Source organism: Corylus avellana, chromosome 1 (assembly GCF_965113065.1).
Source record: "Corylus avellana chromosome 1, dhCorAvel1.hap1.2, whole genome shotgun sequence".
NCBI lineage: Eukaryota > Viridiplantae > Streptophyta > Magnoliopsida > Fagales > Betulaceae > Corylus > Corylus avellana.
The window spans coordinates 23,353,273-23,371,222 of NC_142490.1; the positions used below are offsets into that span (position 1 = coordinate 23,353,273).

At 35.4% G+C, this 17,950-nt stretch overlaps 3 protein-coding genes across 3 annotated transcripts; 2 read left to right on the plus strand and 1 right to left on the minus strand.

Moving 5' to 3' along the window:
* The first annotated feature begins 995 nt into the window (after nt 1–995).
* Nucleotides 996–2,827, plus strand: LOC132172123 (Tetratricopeptide repeat (TPR)-like superfamily protein). Its single transcript, XM_059583574.2, has one exon. The coding sequence runs from the start codon at nt 996–998 to the stop codon at nt 2,733–2,735; it is 1,740 nt and encodes a 579-aa protein (XP_059439557.2). The 3' UTR covers nt 2,736–2,827.
* An 852-nt stretch (nt 2,828–3,679) lies between these two features.
* Nucleotides 3,680–13,207, plus strand: BRCA1 (breast cancer susceptibility1). Its single transcript, XM_059582520.2, has 14 exons — nt 3,680–3,780; nt 4,124–4,177; nt 4,277–4,347; nt 7,511–7,624; nt 8,303–8,793; nt 9,246–9,356; nt 9,472–10,482; nt 10,593–10,693; nt 11,302–11,488; nt 11,588–11,679; nt 11,787–11,910; nt 12,008–12,173; nt 12,387–12,505; nt 12,804–13,207. Exons 1-14 carry the CDS (start codon nt 3,725–3,727, stop codon nt 13,125–13,127), a joined length of 3,021 nt encoding a protein of 1,006 aa, XP_059438503.2. The 5' UTR covers nt 3,680–3,724; the 3' UTR covers nt 13,128–13,207.
* Nucleotides 13,208–13,819: 612 nt separating this feature from the next.
* Nucleotides 13,820–15,136, minus strand: LOC132172643 (myosin heavy chain-like protein). Its single transcript, XM_059584176.2, has 2 exons — nt 14,817–15,136; nt 13,820–14,732 (listed from the first exon to the last, which is right to left on the minus strand). Exons 1-2 carry the CDS (start codon nt 14,902–14,904, stop codon nt 13,909–13,911), a joined length of 912 nt encoding a protein of 303 aa, XP_059440159.1. The 5' UTR covers nt 14,905–15,136; the 3' UTR covers nt 13,820–13,908.
* Between the last annotated feature and the right edge of the window lie 2,814 nt (nt 15,137–17,950).

Here is a 17,950-nt window from a genome sequence, read left to right on the forward strand (position 1 = left end):
AATATTTTCAGCAATAAAAGTTTTTTTTTTTTTTTTTGATATGTCCGCAAAGTGAGAGGGAAATGAGTGAGAATGATTTGAACTAATGACTTCCGCTTCATGAAACGTAGTCCCCAACGGACAAAAATTTGCTATAAACTAATTTGTAGCAAATTTAAACAAACTCATATAATAAAATTGCATTATGCCATATAACTATTAAAAAAAGGAAAATGATAAAGGCACAACTTAAACTCAACTTTGGCCCAACTTTTCTTTTAAGTTTAAAAAAAAAAAAAAAAAAAAATATTGCCTGTGGAGGAGAGAGAGAGCCTTAAACTAGAGAGAAAAAATGGAAATTTAGTCTAAAAGTTGAGCCAAAGTTGGGTTTAAGTTGTGACTGTATCACACCTTTTAAAAAAACATGTGTTTATCACATGTTAAAGGACACATGTCACTTTATTAGACATGTTTGTATGAATTTATTACAAACCAGTTTGTAGCAAATTTATGTTCAGCCCCAGAGCTACCTTTTGGGGACAACTATAACACTAATGATTACATGTTACATTAGTATAACAAAATTTGACTATAAATTTCTGGCAAATAATTTAATTGTCTATATTAATAGGAAAATTGATGAGAGATTCAATTCAAATTTGATACTCTAAAAGAGGGCATGTTGCAATTTAGACACTTATATATATATATATATATATATAACACTAATGATTACATGTACATTGCTTCCAAGTCTTACCCTTCAATCAATTAGATTATATTTTACATATCAAATAGCAATCTATATCTTGTCACATATATTACTTAAGATCTTGGATAAAATGAAGTCAATCCAGATTTTTAATTTAATCCAGTATTTTTTTATTGAAGCTATACACACCTGACCAATGAATTAATGTCTTGTGAGTTGTGACTCCATCATTTACGTTTAAATAAATAGCTCATAATGAAAATCTCAAATAAAGTTAGAATTTTTACTTTTCTTTTGTCATACAATGTCATATCTTCTCAAGGAATGCATTGCTCTCTTGCAGTTGTTCGCCTCCTCCAGATTGAAGCTGAAGCAAATCCATGCCTTCTCAATCAGACATGGCGTCACAGTATCAAATCCAGACATGGGCAAGCACCTCATCTTCACCATTGTGTCCCTCTCAGCTCCCATGTCTTATGCCCAGCACATATTTTCACAAATCCAGGATCCCAACATTTTCACATGGAATACAATGATTAGAGGCTATGCTGAGAGTGAGAATCCAAGGCCAGCTGTTGAACTGTACCGCCAAATGCATGTGTCCTCCATGGAACCTGACACGCACACATACCCGTTTCTTCTAAAGGCTGTAGCTAAGTTGAGTGCAGTTAGAGAGGGAGAAAAGATACATGCTATTGCTGTAAGAAATGGGTTTCAGTCATTGGTTTTTGTTCAGAACTCATTGGTTCATATGTATGCAGCTTGTGGGCATGCTGAGAATGCGCACAGGATGTTTGAGTTAACGCCTGAAAAAGATCTTGTTGCTTGGAATTCTGTGATTAATGGGTTTGCTCTTAATGGGATGCCCAATGAGGCTCTGACCCTTTTCAGGGAAATGGGTTTGGAGGATGTTCAGCCAGATGGGTTCACTATGGTAAGTTTGTTGTCTGCTTGTGCTGAGCTTGGAGCTTTGGCATTGGGTAGGAGGGCCCATGTTTATATGCTGAAGCTTGGTTTGAATACGAACGTGCATGCTAATAATGCCCTTTTGGACCTCTATGCAAAGTGTGGGAGCATTAGAGAGTCACAAAAGTTGTTTCATGAGATGGAGAAAAGGAACGTAGTTTCTTGGACTTCTTTGACAGTCGGGTTGGCTGTTAATGGGTTCGGCAAGGAAGCGCTTGAGCTTTTCAAGGAGTTGGAAAGAGAGGGTTTGGTGCCAAGTGAGATTACTTTTGTTGGGGTGTTGTATGCTTGTAGCCATTGTGGAATGGTGGATGAGGGGTTTAATTATTTTAACAGGATGAAAGAGGAATATGGCATTGTGCCTAGGATAGAACACTACGGCTGCATGGTTGATTTGTTGGGTAGGTCAGGCAAGGTGAAAGAAGCATATGAGTATATTCAAAACATGCCATTGCAGCCTAATGCCATTGTTTGGAGGACCTTGTTGGGAGCATGCACAATTCATGGAAATTTGGCTCTTGGGGAGGTTGCAAGAGCCCATCTCCGACAATTGGAGCCTGGAAATAGTGGGGATTACGTGCTCCTCTCAAATCTTTATGCAGCAGAGCGTCAGTGGTCAGATGTGCAAAAGGAGAGGAACACAATGCTTGCAGAAGGGGTTAGGAAAACTCCTGGGTATAGCCTTGTTGAATTAGGGAATAAGGTTTATGAATTTACCATGGGTGACAGGTCTCAGCCTCAAAGTGAGGATATATATGTGATGCTAGCAGAGATCACAAAATTGTTGAAATTGGAAGGTTATGTGCCTCAAACAGCAAATGTGCTTGCAGACATAGAGGAGGAGGAAAAGGAGAATGCTTTGTCTTATCATAGTGAGAAAATTGCAATTGCTTTTATGCTCATTAATACAGCAGCAGGAACCCCAATTAGGGTGGTGAAGAATTTGAGAGTGTGTGCTGATTGTCATTTGGCGATTAAACTCATATCAAAGATTTTTAAGCGAGAGATTGTTATGAGGGATCGCAGCCGGTTTCACCATTTCAGAGATGGTTATTGTTCTTGTAGAGATTACTGGTAATTTGTGGAATAATTGGTGACTCTTTGGTTAAATTCATTTGACAGAGGTATGCATTCATATAAAAGAGATCTATCAACTAACATGTTGCAATTTTGGATGATAGTTGATTCCTACTTGCCATGAAAAAAATGAACAAATTGGTTCTTGTATATCAACAATTCCCAAGGTTGTACTATCATGGTTATTTTTTCATATCATTTTTATTATTAGTGCGTGCGTTTGGCACTACGATTTTGCAGACTAAAAGTGTGATTTTAAATTCAATCAACGAAAATATATCGTTTGAGAATGCGTTTTCAAAAAACTACAATTTGAAAACTTAAAAAAATATGAGGACGTGAGGGCTCAAGTAAGTTTCGCACATGAGCCCACATATCCAATGGTGATTTTGAAAATTGGGAAGACATGAGCCCACAGACTAATAATTTTGAAAATTGGGAGGGTGAGTGAAGGATCGAGAGAGGAAATGAATCATTTCTAAAAAATATGTGTTTTCAGATCGCAAACAGTGGTATGCATTTTTAAAAAACGCACGATTTAAGAGATTTTACCATATGTTTAACTGTGTTTTTAAATAATTAAATCGTAAAAACCAAACGGACGTTATATAGTGCTTGGATTTAAAATAGTCATAAGTTGGGTTCTTAAATTTGTAAAATTGAAAATTTTGAATCATATTTCACTTGGGCATCCTTCACAATAGCAATAGTACTGATTACAATCTTCCCTTTACACGGTAATTTTTATTTAAATATTTAATTGTTTTAATTAGAAAGATAAAACTGAGGGTATTTTCGAAATGTTGTTCTCTCTTTTTACCTTCCCCGCCAACGGCGAAAATTAGGCGCGGGAGCTTGAGAGAGGTTTTGGCGGGTCAAACAAAATTCAAAAAGAAGATTAGGCGAAAATTAGGCGCGGGAGCTTGAGGTTTTCTCTTCTTCTTCTTTACCTCTCTCACTCTCTCTCATATCGGAATCAGAGGAGCAAAAATGGGGGATGCGAGCCACCTGGAGAAGATGGGCAGAGAACTCAAGTGCCCCATTTGGTATTTTTTATCTCTCACTGCCTCTCAATCTCCATAGCATTATTGTCTTTTTTCTTTTTTGAAAGAAGAGAAAATTCAATTTTATGTCAAAGATTTTCTCAGCAGCCAAACAGAGTTGTTGATGGGTGTCTTAACAACTGGGTTTGATTACATATTCTGATCTTTGACTGTTTAAAACCAAATCCAATCTGAAACGACACATCTCGAAGTTTCTCATGCAATTCGTTAGTATGATTAATATGTATTACTTCGGATTTTGCTCGAAATTTCTAACATTAGGGTTTGGGAATACCTCTTTTGGGGGTCAATGGGCTGAATTATATTATTATTTTTGATTTCGCAGCCTGAGTCTTCTGAACTCTGCGGTTTCACTAACGTGCAATCATGTATTCTGCAAGTGAGCTCCTTTGCTAGTACACTTCGTATCTCATTTATGTCATCAACTGGCAATTAGAATTTGGAAAACTGAAACAAATCTTTTTCTGCTTGTTTCCAGCTTGTGTATTGTGAAATCGATGAAATTGGGATCCACTTGTCCAGTTTGTAAAGTGCCATTTCGGCGTAGAGGTATGTGGCAATGGATCTGTTTGTACAAAGTAATTTAGAAAGCTAGCTTGTTGACTATGTGGCTGCATATAGACACATCTCTCACTTGGTTTTACTAGATGGTATGGTAAACATATGGCAACTTTAATTGTTATTACACATCCAAACTGATGTTCTGAGCCTTGATGTTATCGTCATTGGATATGGAATTGCATCATTTGTTTGCTGGAGCAGAAGATAGCTCGCTTACGTCTAACTATCACATTACTACTTTCTTCTCGGTTTGATCAGCTTCAAAAGAGAACCTTTCTGAAACTAACAAGCAATCATTTTCTACAATGTTTCATGAGATAATTTTTTTATGTCTTTCTAGATTATCCTTATCAATAGGTGAGTCCAATCTGTCTTCCAATTTTTAAACAAAGTATGTTGTTGAGTTAGGTTTTACAGTTCAACTTTTAGCCCACTCTGGTACCAACTATGGAAATTGATGATTGCTCATAAAAACATGATTGACCATGAACTGACTTGGATATGTTTTGACTTCGGTTGCAAATTTTATAGGTCCTGATGTTGATATTTCTAATGCCATTTTATGATAGATTATTGTACTCAATTGAGAATTGGGGTATTCTGGTTTCATAGTGTCCAATTCGTACTTTGGATCAAGACATTAAAATTCTCAAGCACAAATCTGAAATTTGGCCTATAACTTTTATTAAACCCTCAAAGGTGACCTATCCCAAGTTCCCAACTACACACGACATTAAACCACATCAGTTTCGTCTAAAGTGGATGTCTTGGACAAGGTCCATTACTTTTTAACTTCAATTACTGTTTGAAATGAGGCATTTGATGGGTCATATGGAGAACCGAACCATTGGAATCTACATGATTCAAATTATGCTCAGAGGGAGAGATGGAGTCTTGACAGCAAATATCCTTGTTTGATTTTTCTGAAATTTGTGAAGATTTTCCTTCTTCTTTTTTTCCTCTTCTTGAGATATAGAATGCAAAGTTTATTTCTAAATGAATGCTGAAAAAGTGGACATATAAAAAGTTAACAACCGTTGTATGTTTGCTTAATTTTCTGTAGCTTGCGTAGATCTCCTTTTCCTTTTCTTTTTTCATGTACATTTAAACTGCATTTGTTTTTCCTTCTCTATCCCCTCCAGATTTCTTTACCTGTTTATACTGCCATTTACAGCTTCTGAGTGAAAATTGACCGATTGCAACTTCTAATCTTCTCCCACTTTAAGAAATAAATTAACATAACTTGTTCCAGCTATTGTTGAAGAAGTTTGATATCTTAGTGAAAGAAAATTGAGAACTCTAGGGTAATGATTGGTAAGTGTTTTGAACACAATTTTCAGAAAATAGTTACCAAATGAAATACTTTCTAAGAAACACATCACAAAACACTTTTAAGAAAATTTCTCACAGCTTCTCATAGGAATATTCTGAAAAAACATATGCTTATTATTTCATGTGTGGAGACTAACTGATAAAAAAAATAATAATAATCTTTTAAAAATTAGAGAGGTGGTTGTCTTTATTTTATTTTTAATTTTTTTTTTATAAGTAAAAAGTCAGTCTCCACATCTAAAAAATAGGAAAAAAAAAAAATACTGTAAAGGTCCTTAAGGTTTAACCTTTTACCAAATCACTTTCTAATGGTTAAAATTGAACAATTCACTCCTGAAGATATGTTTTATTATTAAATTGCTCATTCATACACCTGTTGTTAGGGTTTTTAACAAAAATTGTAACACATAGGTGTAAGACCATATAAGAACCAATAAAATGATTCTATGTGAACAAAAATGTCACCTCAACTAGCCTACGGGCTTTGTTAGTGGGTGGGTTGACCCATGCACACCCTTTCCGCCAGTGGGCATGGATGGGTTGCCCCACTAACCCATGCCTATTGGCAACATGTGTAAGTAGATTGTGACTCACGTCCTCTGCCAGTAGACAAAGTAGGTTGTTAGGCAATCACATGCACCCCTCTCCTCTGTTGGGTGAAGCAATCCACTCATCCACGAAGGTCCACCTATGCCTACCGGTGGAAGGCGTAAGTTGAGACTTACCCATGCCTCCTCTTTCAGTGAGGACATGGGTGGGTGAGCCAACCCGCCCACGTCCTTTGTAGAATTGTAGGGTGGTGGGCCACTCCCTGCTGGTGAGAGGAAGGTCCCTCCTTGTTCTCCTTTTTTTTTTTTTTTTTTCTTTTTTTATTGCTACGTGTCAAGTTGAATCGCCACATTCCTATATTTGGAGCTATTTTATTGGAAAAATGATAGTGTCCCAACTAATTTGCCCAACTAAAGTCTAACTTTGGCCATATTTTTTTATTTTAAAAAAACTAAATAGCAAATGAAAAAAATGTGTGAATGAATAATATTTATTTTTGATCATTATTTTATTTGATATTTTTTAAAAAAATAAAAAATGATATTTTTCTTCATAATAATGCAATTTTTTATTTTTTTTTAAAAAATGACATTATTATGAAGAAAAATACTATTTTTTATTTTATAAAAAATATCAATAAAAGAAGGACCAAAAATAGATATTATTCCTTCACACATTTTTTTTTTCATTTGCTATTTTTTTTTTTTTAAATAAATAAAAAAAAAGGCCAAAGTTAGACTTAAGTTGGGCAAAAGAATTGGGTACCTATTATCCTTCATTTTATTGGGTTTGATGTTGTCTTATGCTTACATGTCATAATTTTCATAAAAAACCCTAATAACATATGTACGGAGAGTGATTTGGTTTATCTTAAGGATTGATTTGATAAAATGTTAAACCTAACCTTTACAACATTTTTACGAAAAAGACAAGCTTTTTTTTCTTTTTCTTTTTTTAAATAATAATAAAAAAAAAGCATATTTAGTAATTGTTTCTTTGAAACACTAAACATTAAAAAAAAAAAATTTACCAAATAAGTTTCTTCTGTGGATTCCATAGACAACACTTTCCGAATGTGAACTTCGCTGAAAACAATTCTCAACTTTCATCACATCAAAAACTCCTTTCAAATCATGTCACTAAATTGCTTTTCAAAACATTTAGCAAATATAGCCCCGGTTTTTTAAGTTACGTGACTTTTTCACCAGCTTCAGCCCTGCTGGATTTTCCTCTAGTTATGTTTAGTGCTTATAAATGAGTTTGACTGCAGAGGTTCGCCCCGCTCCTCACATGGATAACTTGGTGAGCGTTTACAAAAGCATGGAAGTTGCTTCAGGAATCAATATATTTGTCACTCAGAATGCACCCTCAACTAAATTTTCAGGTGATCTTTCAGTAAACACATGTGACACACAAAATAATGCAAAATGTTTGTAGGAATTACCGTGCTGGAACTAGAAAAATATAATAGTCAATTGGACTTTAGACACATTGATATCATTGAGTTGCGCATGCATTAAATTTTACATGCAGAAGGGGTTATCTATAACCAGAACTAACATTTGTATGTCTATTTCTTTCTTGAATATGTTTCTTAATTAGAGCCATTTCCAATGCTTTCTTTTAGCATATCTTGCACTTAGTACTCCTTGTTTAGTCATTATTGTGAAGTTTGAACTATGAAGATTGTCACAGTGTTGATTCAATCCCTTAGGGATACTGTTGGAGTTCTATTTATCTATAAAAATACTCTTGCAAAATGAAGGCATTTAATGCAAGAGAAGATTAATTTTGAGTTTTATTAGCACAAAAGGTTATGTGCTCGTATATGGTTAGCCCAAACACCAGTTTATTGTCTTGTACATCAGATATACTCATTCTGCTATCCGTTGGACCCATCGTTTGTAGTCTCCTATATCTATTAGCTCAAATATATATAGCTGTAACTAATGCATCCATTTTTCGTTCAAGTGGAGCAAGCCATTTTATTTTCTTATGGTATTACTCTCAAATTCAATTTATATGCTTGTGCTTTTTGTCACACCATTGTCTTCTGTTACAGATAAAGAAGAGCAAGCTGAAGGTGAAGGCAACCATGGCGAACAAGATAGTGGTGGAAACTGTCAGGATAGATCAGGGAAACAAAATACCTTGAAAGGAAAAGGGTCAAGAAAAAAATCTAAATCGAACATGAAAAATACTAGTTCTACCTTTGTGAAGCCTTCATTCCCAACCAAGAAAAGGGTTCAGGTGCCACAGTGCCCTTTTTCCGAATCCCCAACAAGGCGAGCAATATTAGAAGGTGAATTGAGTGAAATTGATAGGGAAGAACCCCAAAAAAGTTCAACCATTGTAAAGGATAAGCCTGTTCTAAATGACAAGGGAGAACAAGTGCTTTCACCTTTCTTTTGGTTGAGAGATGAGGAGGGCGTAGAAAAGTCAAGTCAGCATACTGATGAGGGTGAATTTATGGATATGACACCACTAAATGCTCCTGCCTTCAGTGATATCAAGGACTCTGATGATGAGTACCCTTCTAATTCGACCCCAACTGTGAGTGCATAATCAGTTTATTCCAAGCTTGAAAGGTTATTGTGAAATCATCAGTAATGTTGTTTAACTGACTTGGCAGTTGATTATAAGTACTTATTATGTTTCTTATAAAATGTCAATAGACTGGTTCTGGATTTGTAGAAAACTCTTTTAGGTAAGTTGACTGAATTTAGTACCTGACAAGTTGCTCCAATGAACCCATTTGAAATTTGCAAGAGTCACCTTAGAAAGAGTTGCTCAACTTCACAAACTTACACTAGCTGACCTTACTCTAAAAACTAGTGAAGCTATTCCACTTTGCCGTTCCTGTCATGGATTGTACTAGCTTTAAACTAAAACAGGCTGACTTGATCAAGTTATGTGTAGTGTATGAAGAGGTACTTCATCATATTGGCTTTTTTGTTTTTTTTTGCCATAATTTTGTTTTCTTATGTTTTGCTAACATCATGTAGGGATTACATGGCAAGTGCTCCAGTGTTGCAGATTTTTTTGATAGTGAGATGTTTGAATGGACACAAAGACCTTGCTCTCCCGAACTTTGTTCAAGTCCCTTTAAGATGCAGGTATTGATATCATCATTTGGAGCATTGCATTTCACCTCATACATCTGTTCTCTTTCTTGATTTCTCATCTTGCTCGAGACATTTGGCTTTTACTAAAATTGGAAATGAATGACAGGTTGCAAATGTGGAAGAAATCAATGAAATTCAAGAGAAGGAATTAGAAGCAGCCTTACAGGATGTGACAACAAATGAAGAACCAAGCACCAGAAATGAAAAATGCATGAATTCTAAACAAGGAAGTGGTACTACAGATGGGGTCCTGCCCAATGTGTCCTCTCCCAGAGCTGAAGGTTCCAGTTATCAAATTGGAAGCAATAAATCTAACAAGAGTGGTAAGATTAGGAAGGCAAGTGAAAGAGCCAAAAAGAAGTGTCCTAAACGGCATACAGATTCAGATTTTGAAATTTATATTGATTTGAATAAAGCATCAGAAAATTTTATCCAAGAGCAAACTCTTGACAATAATTACAGTTTGGATAACATTAGCAAACGGAGTAAGAAGTCTCATATTGGTACAAGTGCAACTAAGCCAACACCTAAAAGTATTCATGCTGTCTCTGTGGGAACTGAAACTTTGGATCATGGTGACGAAAGTGCAGTAATTGAGACACCTCTTTTATTAGGTAAGAAAGAAGGGAACAATGAAGTTCTTACCTTGAAGAAGGCTGGAAAAAGGCATAAGCAGATTGATTGCTCAGTAAGGTCAGAGAAACGAAAACTGGATTCTCTGAAGAAAAACGTGCTTAAAGTAGTTAAAACACGAAACCAAAAAGATGAGGATACTAATAAGAAAGTCTCTGGTTTCGGACAGAAACCAAGCAAACCTGGAAAGGAAACCAAGTCACGTGGTCAAGAACTGAGAAGTAGGAAAAAGTTGAAGGTCTCCTCTTATGGCATCTTGAAGGATGAGTTGGTCAATGACATCCAAGAGGGTCATACTTATGTTCCTACAAGGGAAACCCAACACAATGAAAAGGTTCAGGGCAGATCTTATGTCAAAAGTCACGATGATACATCAGTTGTGCAGAAGCTTCCTTCTCTAATGAATAAAGTAGTCTTACAGAAATGTGGGACTATTTCTAACAAGCTTCAATGTGCTTTCTGTCTTTCTTCAGAAGAATCGGAGGTATCCCTTACTCCCTTGATTTTTTTTCTTCCACAGGATTTCCCTTTTTCCTCATTATACTTTAATTCTTTGGATCAATAAACCAGCAGTTTTCTTTGAACCAAATGCAGGCATCAGGAGAAATGGTCCACTACTATAATGGAAGGCCTGTTGCTGCAGATCATGATGGAGAATCCAAGCTCATACATTCGCATAGGAATTGCACTGAATGGTAAACATCCTTCACATCACCAAAAAGGATTGATCTCAAATGGCTATATTTCTTTTTTTCGGTACCGTCTTTTTTTAATAACAATAAGTCCAAATGGAGTTCATCTGCATTGCTATTTTGGACCAGATGATAGCCTGTTGGGTTAAAGTGAAGTTTTTCAAAAATTGTTTTACCTCCTGAATTTTGATATTATTAAAAAAAAAAAAAAAAAAAAAAAAATCTGAAAGAGTTCTTGAAATTACTTGTTTAGCTGATTCATTATCTGCTGTCTAGACCAAAGAAGATGTTTGTGGGAAACCTAGGGTAGTCAGGATGAGGACAAGCTATTTCAAGTGCTTATGTATTGCCTGTTGTTATTGATATGGATTTCGCTAAAATTGTGCGGTCTATTGACAAGAAGATCATTATCTGTTCATAAACTAATGAATGAATTTTTTCCATTTATTGACAAGAAGATGACTATATGTTCATAAACTAATGAATTTTTTCCATGATAATGAGTATTAGGGTTGGATCAATTTAGAAAACTTTGTTCTCTGGTTCATTTTCCAAATATCTTGAAATTACCATGGAACTCCTATCTAAGGTGTTCGAAAATATAAGTGCAGGGCCCCAAATGTCTATTTCCAAGATGATAATGCAATTAATCTCGAAGCTGAATTAACTAGAAGTCGAAGAATTAAGTGTTGTTGCTGTGGAAATAAGGGGGCAGCACTTGGGTGCTATGCGAAGAATTGTCGCAAGAGTTTTCACGTTCCTTGTGCAAAGTTGACCCCACAATGTCGATGGGATACTGTAAGTGATATAGAGAACCAAATGCAATCTAAAACTTTGCAATAAACCTCTTTGTTCAAAAATGTATATTTTAATTTATGTTATCATCTCTTGAATCAGGATAATTTTGTCATGTTATGTCCTCTTCATGCCTCTTCTAAGTTACCTAGTGAAAGCCCTCAAGAAATGAGGAAGAAATGTGCTCTTAAAGGGTATGTTGACCTTTTCCTTGAAGTACGTTTTCATTAACAGATAATAGAGCATTTCTCCAACACAATATTCTCTTTTTATTCTGTTCTTTCTCCCCATTCTTTTCCAGGAAACTATCTCAATGTGATGATGTTGCTAGTAAAAATGTCATCAGTACTGATAGAAATTGGAAGTTTTTTGTATCCTCGAAGAAATTGGTTCTTTGTTGTTCAGCTCTCACAACTGCAGAGGGGGTAAAAAAAATCTACTTATATTTTACCTGAGTCAATTCTTTTTGAAAAAAAAAGAAAGAAATGATTTTTATTATTTTCTTGATGGTTGGAACTGCAGGAAACTGTTTCTGATTTTGAGAGATTATCTGGAGTTACAGTTCTGAAAAAGTGGGATTCGAGTGTCACCCATGTTATTGCGTCAACAAATGAAAATGGGGCATGCAGAAGAACCCTCAAAATATTGATGGGTATCTTGGAGGGAAAGTGGATACTGAATATGGAGTGTAAGTACCTTTTTATTTAATTTTTTGTCCAATCCTTATAAGTGCTGTACTTTCTATTAAGAAAGTACTCCCTTATGTATCTGGCTTGTATATTTGTACAGACAAAGGGATGAATATGCTTTGGAGCTACCCATCCCTTACTTTTCTATCTACACGTACACACACATGTTATGTATGTAATTTGCTCATGCTTTCTTTTTTGTGTGTCTACAGGGATTAAGGCTTGCATGAAGGTCATGGAACTTGTTGATGAGGAGCCTTATGAAATTGCTGTTGACATTCATGGGATCAGGGATGGGCCTCGACTTGGAAGGCTAAGATTGCTGAACAAGGTTGGTTACTCCTTGCCTTCAACTGTAAAGATTATCATTATGAGTTCCTTTGACACTCTTCTAGAAGACACAAATCTCATATTCAATTTCATAACTTAAAAGTATGTAAGCCCACTCCAATTATGATTCATCTAAAATAGCTTTTATGATGGTCTTCATGGGCCATCTTCATATTGTTGGACACTTCCATTTATTTAAAGACTTGTGATTATTTTGTACATTCTAAAAATTAAATTACAATATTTAAACCTAATCTGAATATTGTATCTTTCATTTATTTGGGGAGTATTACATGCAGCAACCAAAGCTTTTTGATGGGTGTAAGTTCTATTTCATGGGAGAATTTTTACCTGCATACAAGGGGTACCTACAAGACCTTGTAATTGCTGCTGGAGGAACAATTCTGCATAGAAGACCTGTTTCAGAGGACCAAAACCAAACCTTCATAATTTACAGTCTTGAGCTTCCTGATAAATGTAATCCTAGCAAGAAAACTACAATTTTCAACTGCCGCCGATCGGATGCAGAGGCCATGGCAAGTTCAACTGGAGCCAAAGTAGCAAGCAATTCATGGGTTTTGAACTCCATAGCAGCCTGCCATTTACAAAACCTTGCCGAATAATATATCTCTTCCAATGCCAGGAGCTCTGTACATGTTTAAGAAACTTCTTCTGAACTAGCTCTAGGTTTTTTTTTTTTTTTTTTTTTTCCCTTAAGTATGATGTAGACATGTATAAACACCATGCTCATGTTGCATGGTTGGTTATTCACTTTTTTTTTTTTTACTTAGCAGTGTAAAGCAGGAATATATAAGTGAGTGAATATGTTAAATGTGTGCGAGTTTTTTTATTATGAGCAGATTATTGTTGGGAAAATTGCCGTTACCAGTGTGCTAAAACATAATCATATTTGCAAAACCGTTACCTCCGAATCTACCATTGAAGTTGCAATGTCTCTATTTGCGCTCAAAATGACAAAACATTAGAAGTGTAAATGTAGATTCCCTGTAAAACTATTTTAGTCATCAAAGTCTATCATCCTCAGAGTCGAGCAGTGATCAAAGAAACTACTTAGGCTTCTTGCCAAATCAATATTAGGTACATATAATGTGTCTTCGAGAAGACAGGGTAAAAAGGAGGAAATTTTAGGAATTATACAACCTTTTAGGGCTAGTGAACTTTAATCTAGAAATCTGAACTAGGCTACTGCACATTAACGACAATATGCAAAACCATGAAATATTTTTTTACCCCTTTCTCGACCACCCCAAAAAAAAAAAAGGCAAAAAAAAAAGAAAAAAAAAAAGAAGCAAACATACAGATTAGGCATGTCTGACTTTTTAAGTCAATGATCCCCCTTTCTTGTGATGCAAGAATAGAAATCTCACTGGCATTGATCTCAGATTAGGGTTTGACACGAGGAGTGGTCTTCTTTTGCTCCCCATGCTTTAGTATCTTTATGTTAAAGCCTTCAAACATGTGCTCCAGTGCTGAAATCTCTTCAATATCCACTGTTTCTTCTTCATTCCTTGAGGCCATCTGTTGCCTGAAGCTACGTACTCTGTCAAGGCCAGCTTGGACTTCCGTCCCCATTTCCTCCATTGTTGCAAGAATTTCAATGTTTTCCTCTTTCACATCTTTGAACTTCCTCTTCAACGATCGATACCCATCAAGAGACTTGAGCAGTTGCTCTGAAAGTGCTCTGTTTCTCTCATGGAGCCCTGCATTCTTCTGAGTCTCTCCCCTGTTTCCACCACCCTTCTTCTCTAAATGCTCTTCCACACATGTTTGTACTTTTCCCAACAACTTCTCGTTTTGAGCTTTAAGATCACTGATAAGCTCCTCCATGCCACACATTTCTTGAACCTTTTTCGAAAGCTCCGACGCCATAATCTCCTTCTCCTTTCCCAAACTTGAACACATGATTTCCAGGCTCTTCCGTGCTGCCAAGCTCGCGTTGAGCTCTTTCCTCAGCCTTTCTTTCTCATCGGATATCGGCTCCTGAGACTTCCTGTCCCTTGGTAAATTAGGCCTAAGATCTGTGTTGCTTCGCCGGAGCTCCTTCTTCTTGCCAGTAGATTGACATTTTTCAATCCGGGATTTTGCATCATCGATGATCTTTATCATTCCGGCCACCCTTTGCACCTTCCGGTCATCATTTTCCTTTGTGCTTGCCTCACTGTGATCTTGGATTAGTTTCAGCAACAGCTTTATATTGCTTGCAATTCCTACAAATGATAAACAACAAAATGCTGCAAAATTTAATCCCAAGAAATATATATATATATATAGGTATACATTATAGCCATCACCTTCTAAAGAAGACTCTTCTGGGATTTCGACATGACTTGTGGAAGGAGGTGCCAGGTCTGGAGATGAAAATGCTCGAAGGCGGCTCATCACAATATTTGTGCAGAAGATGAAGGAGAAGTGATGGATTTATAAGGGAAAAAAAAACACTGTGGTCTGAGATATGTATATATATGTTAAACCTGAAATGGAAGAATAACCAATGTATAAAAGAAATATATCATTGATTAGAGTCTTCTTTCATGCTAGATTAATATTGATCAGAGATCCCAGAAAGAGAGATGCTTTTGCATTCTCTCTCTCTCTCTCTCTCTCTCTCTCTATCTATGATCTCTTGCTGAGTTTTTTTGTTTCTATCTTTCTGCCTGCAATATTATATGTTTTCTTGGTTGATATTGGAATAGTTGGTTTCTAGTTGAAACCATGCGCAATTATTGGTGGTTCTTTGATTCCATTACCGGCTCTCCTTGCTTTTGACTTTTCTTATTTTTTTGGTCACAAAATATGGGAATAAATCATCTATTGAAAGTTTATTGGTCGGTGATTTTGCTTGTTAAGTTAGCACCCATTTGAGATTGGATCAAATTCTAATAAGAAATACATTGGTGTCATGTGCTGGGAAGGCTAATTAATACAACTTATCTGTGAAGCAATAGTCTTTAAGCTTTTCATAGGTGGAGCTTTGATTTCGGTCCATTATATTTTTTTTATCCTTTCAAAATCACTATTAAAATTGAGATGAATTATTATTAAATTTTGATTCAACAGTGCTATTCACATTTAAGGAGATAAAAATCATATATATATATATATATATATATACTCTATTTTACTCTATCTTCACAAAAAGAGGGGGAAAAAGGGCATATAAAGAGAATAAATCTCTAAACTTGCATAGCATATTAATTCAAATCAGCTCAATTTTGAAAATTTTGAAATTAAATTTGAACTGTTATATATATTTATTTATTTTTTGGATAAAGTTTTCCTCTGAATTGAGTTGGAGGAATTCCCTTCAACCTAGTTTATAAAGTGACACGTGTTTATTTTTTTAATAATATGTGAGATGCACATGAGTTTTTAATAAAAGTTATTTCAACTTTGTCTTTACTATTAAAAAAATATATGCATCGCATATGTTTAATGGACACGTGCCATTTTTATAGACTAGATTGAAAGAAATTCCTCCAACTCAGTTTGGAGAAAAATTGTTTTTTTTTTTTTTTTTTGAAAGTGTTAGGGAGCCAAACAAATGAACTTAGAAAAATTTCTAAACTGACGTGACAAGAGAGAGAAAATTACATTTTTTTTTTTTAATTTAAAACTCTTGCCTCATCGGTTTGAAAATTTTTTTATATTCATTTATTTGGCTTTCTAATAGTTTTCATTTCTTTTTTACGGCATGTAAGCCAAATCCGAATGATAAGATGGATAAGTCAAACCCCTATGTCACTAGGGTCCACGTTCATGGCATCTTGACCGGACGCGGAGTCAAATCTCCCGCCCTATGAGGCGATGCATGTGGGAAGCGCAACGCACGCTCCTGGATGTGCACTTAAGGTTTTTTTCTTTCTTTTTCTTTTTCTTTTTATGTTTTTTTTTTTTTTTTCCTTGAAATCCATTTGATCTACATATAATTTGAAATCTCTCATTTTTTTTTTCTTTTTATAATTATTAAATAAGATTTATTTGGTCCTATTTTCCATCAATTCTAATAGATTAGAAGTTATAAAATGGTGCCCTTTTAGCAAAACCTTTATGGGAAAAAATATATACGATTTTTTTTTTTTTAATAGATAAAGCATACCATTTTGTGTCCTCATAAGAGGAAAAATTAAAGAGCGTTGTCAAAGGTAGTATATATTTGGCTTTGTTTGTTTCGGTATAAAATGATTTTTGAAAAATATTTTTTCTATTTTTTGATGTTTGGTACAACGAAATCAACTGAAAACATTTTCAGTTTCACTGAAAAATCTTTTTTAATCTTCTTCGTTTGTTTCGGTAAACATTTTTAAAACCGTAAACCAATTTTCAAATTAATTTGAATTTCTCATTGTCAAATTGCCGTAACCCATCTGGAACCTCGTTTGAACACCATCTAACCACCCCCATAACCTCGCAAAACCACGCTAGGAACCTTGTTGGGAAAGCCGTCAAAACTCAAATTTTAATATTAATGTTTTTATGTTGTGTGGTCAACCCACCCCCTATTGAGGGTAAGGGGGTGGTTGGGCACCCCCATCGAACCATCAAGGGTGGTCTCGACCACCCCCATGAGCCATCAAGGTTAATTTGGACATTCTTATAATTGGCTAGAGGGTGGTCGACACCTCTTAAAGCCTTTGGGAATGATGTGTCCAACATGAAAGAGATGATTAGGATTGTGTGGTTAACTTAGTAAATGTCATGTGCAAGGATAAAACCATAGGTCCATGAGGACAATGACCCCCTGATTTTGAAAAATTGTCTTTCGATTTCAAGTGTTTATTGTAGATGGATTATCATACCAAAAGCCATAGTCCCCATGGCCTCTGGTTTTATTTCTGTGCATTTTTCTAAACTAAATATGATATAAACTTTAGGTAAAATTTACCAGTGAACTAGCTTATACGGGAAGGGTGTCTAAGAGTCTATGTACACATGATTAAGATTGCACTTAAGTCATGTGGGACACTTAGATCGTAATATATCACCACGCTTCATAGACAATGCCCATGGTGATCCTATCTATTGACATTGACCCAATGTTAACCCTTTCACTTTTGGCGGCTTTACTCATCTATCAGTATTTAATTACTTAATATTTAGCCCATACATAATACCAAGATATTTTAATCCAATCTAACCTATAAGTCATCTCCTTTGTCACTCGATTACATAACCACAACCCATTTAATCTCATACCTGATGAACTGCATTGGTTCTCATACTCGACGTGGTGGCAATATTTGATACCAAATGGTATAAACTTCAAGTAGAATTTACCCTTGAAAACTGGCTTAAAAGAGAATGATGTTCAAAAGCTTATATATACATGATTAAGATTGTGTGTATATGCACGAGATTTCTGTGCTAGATGAATAAAGATAAAACAAAAACTATATGCTTTTTGATTTTTGATTTTGATTTTGATTTT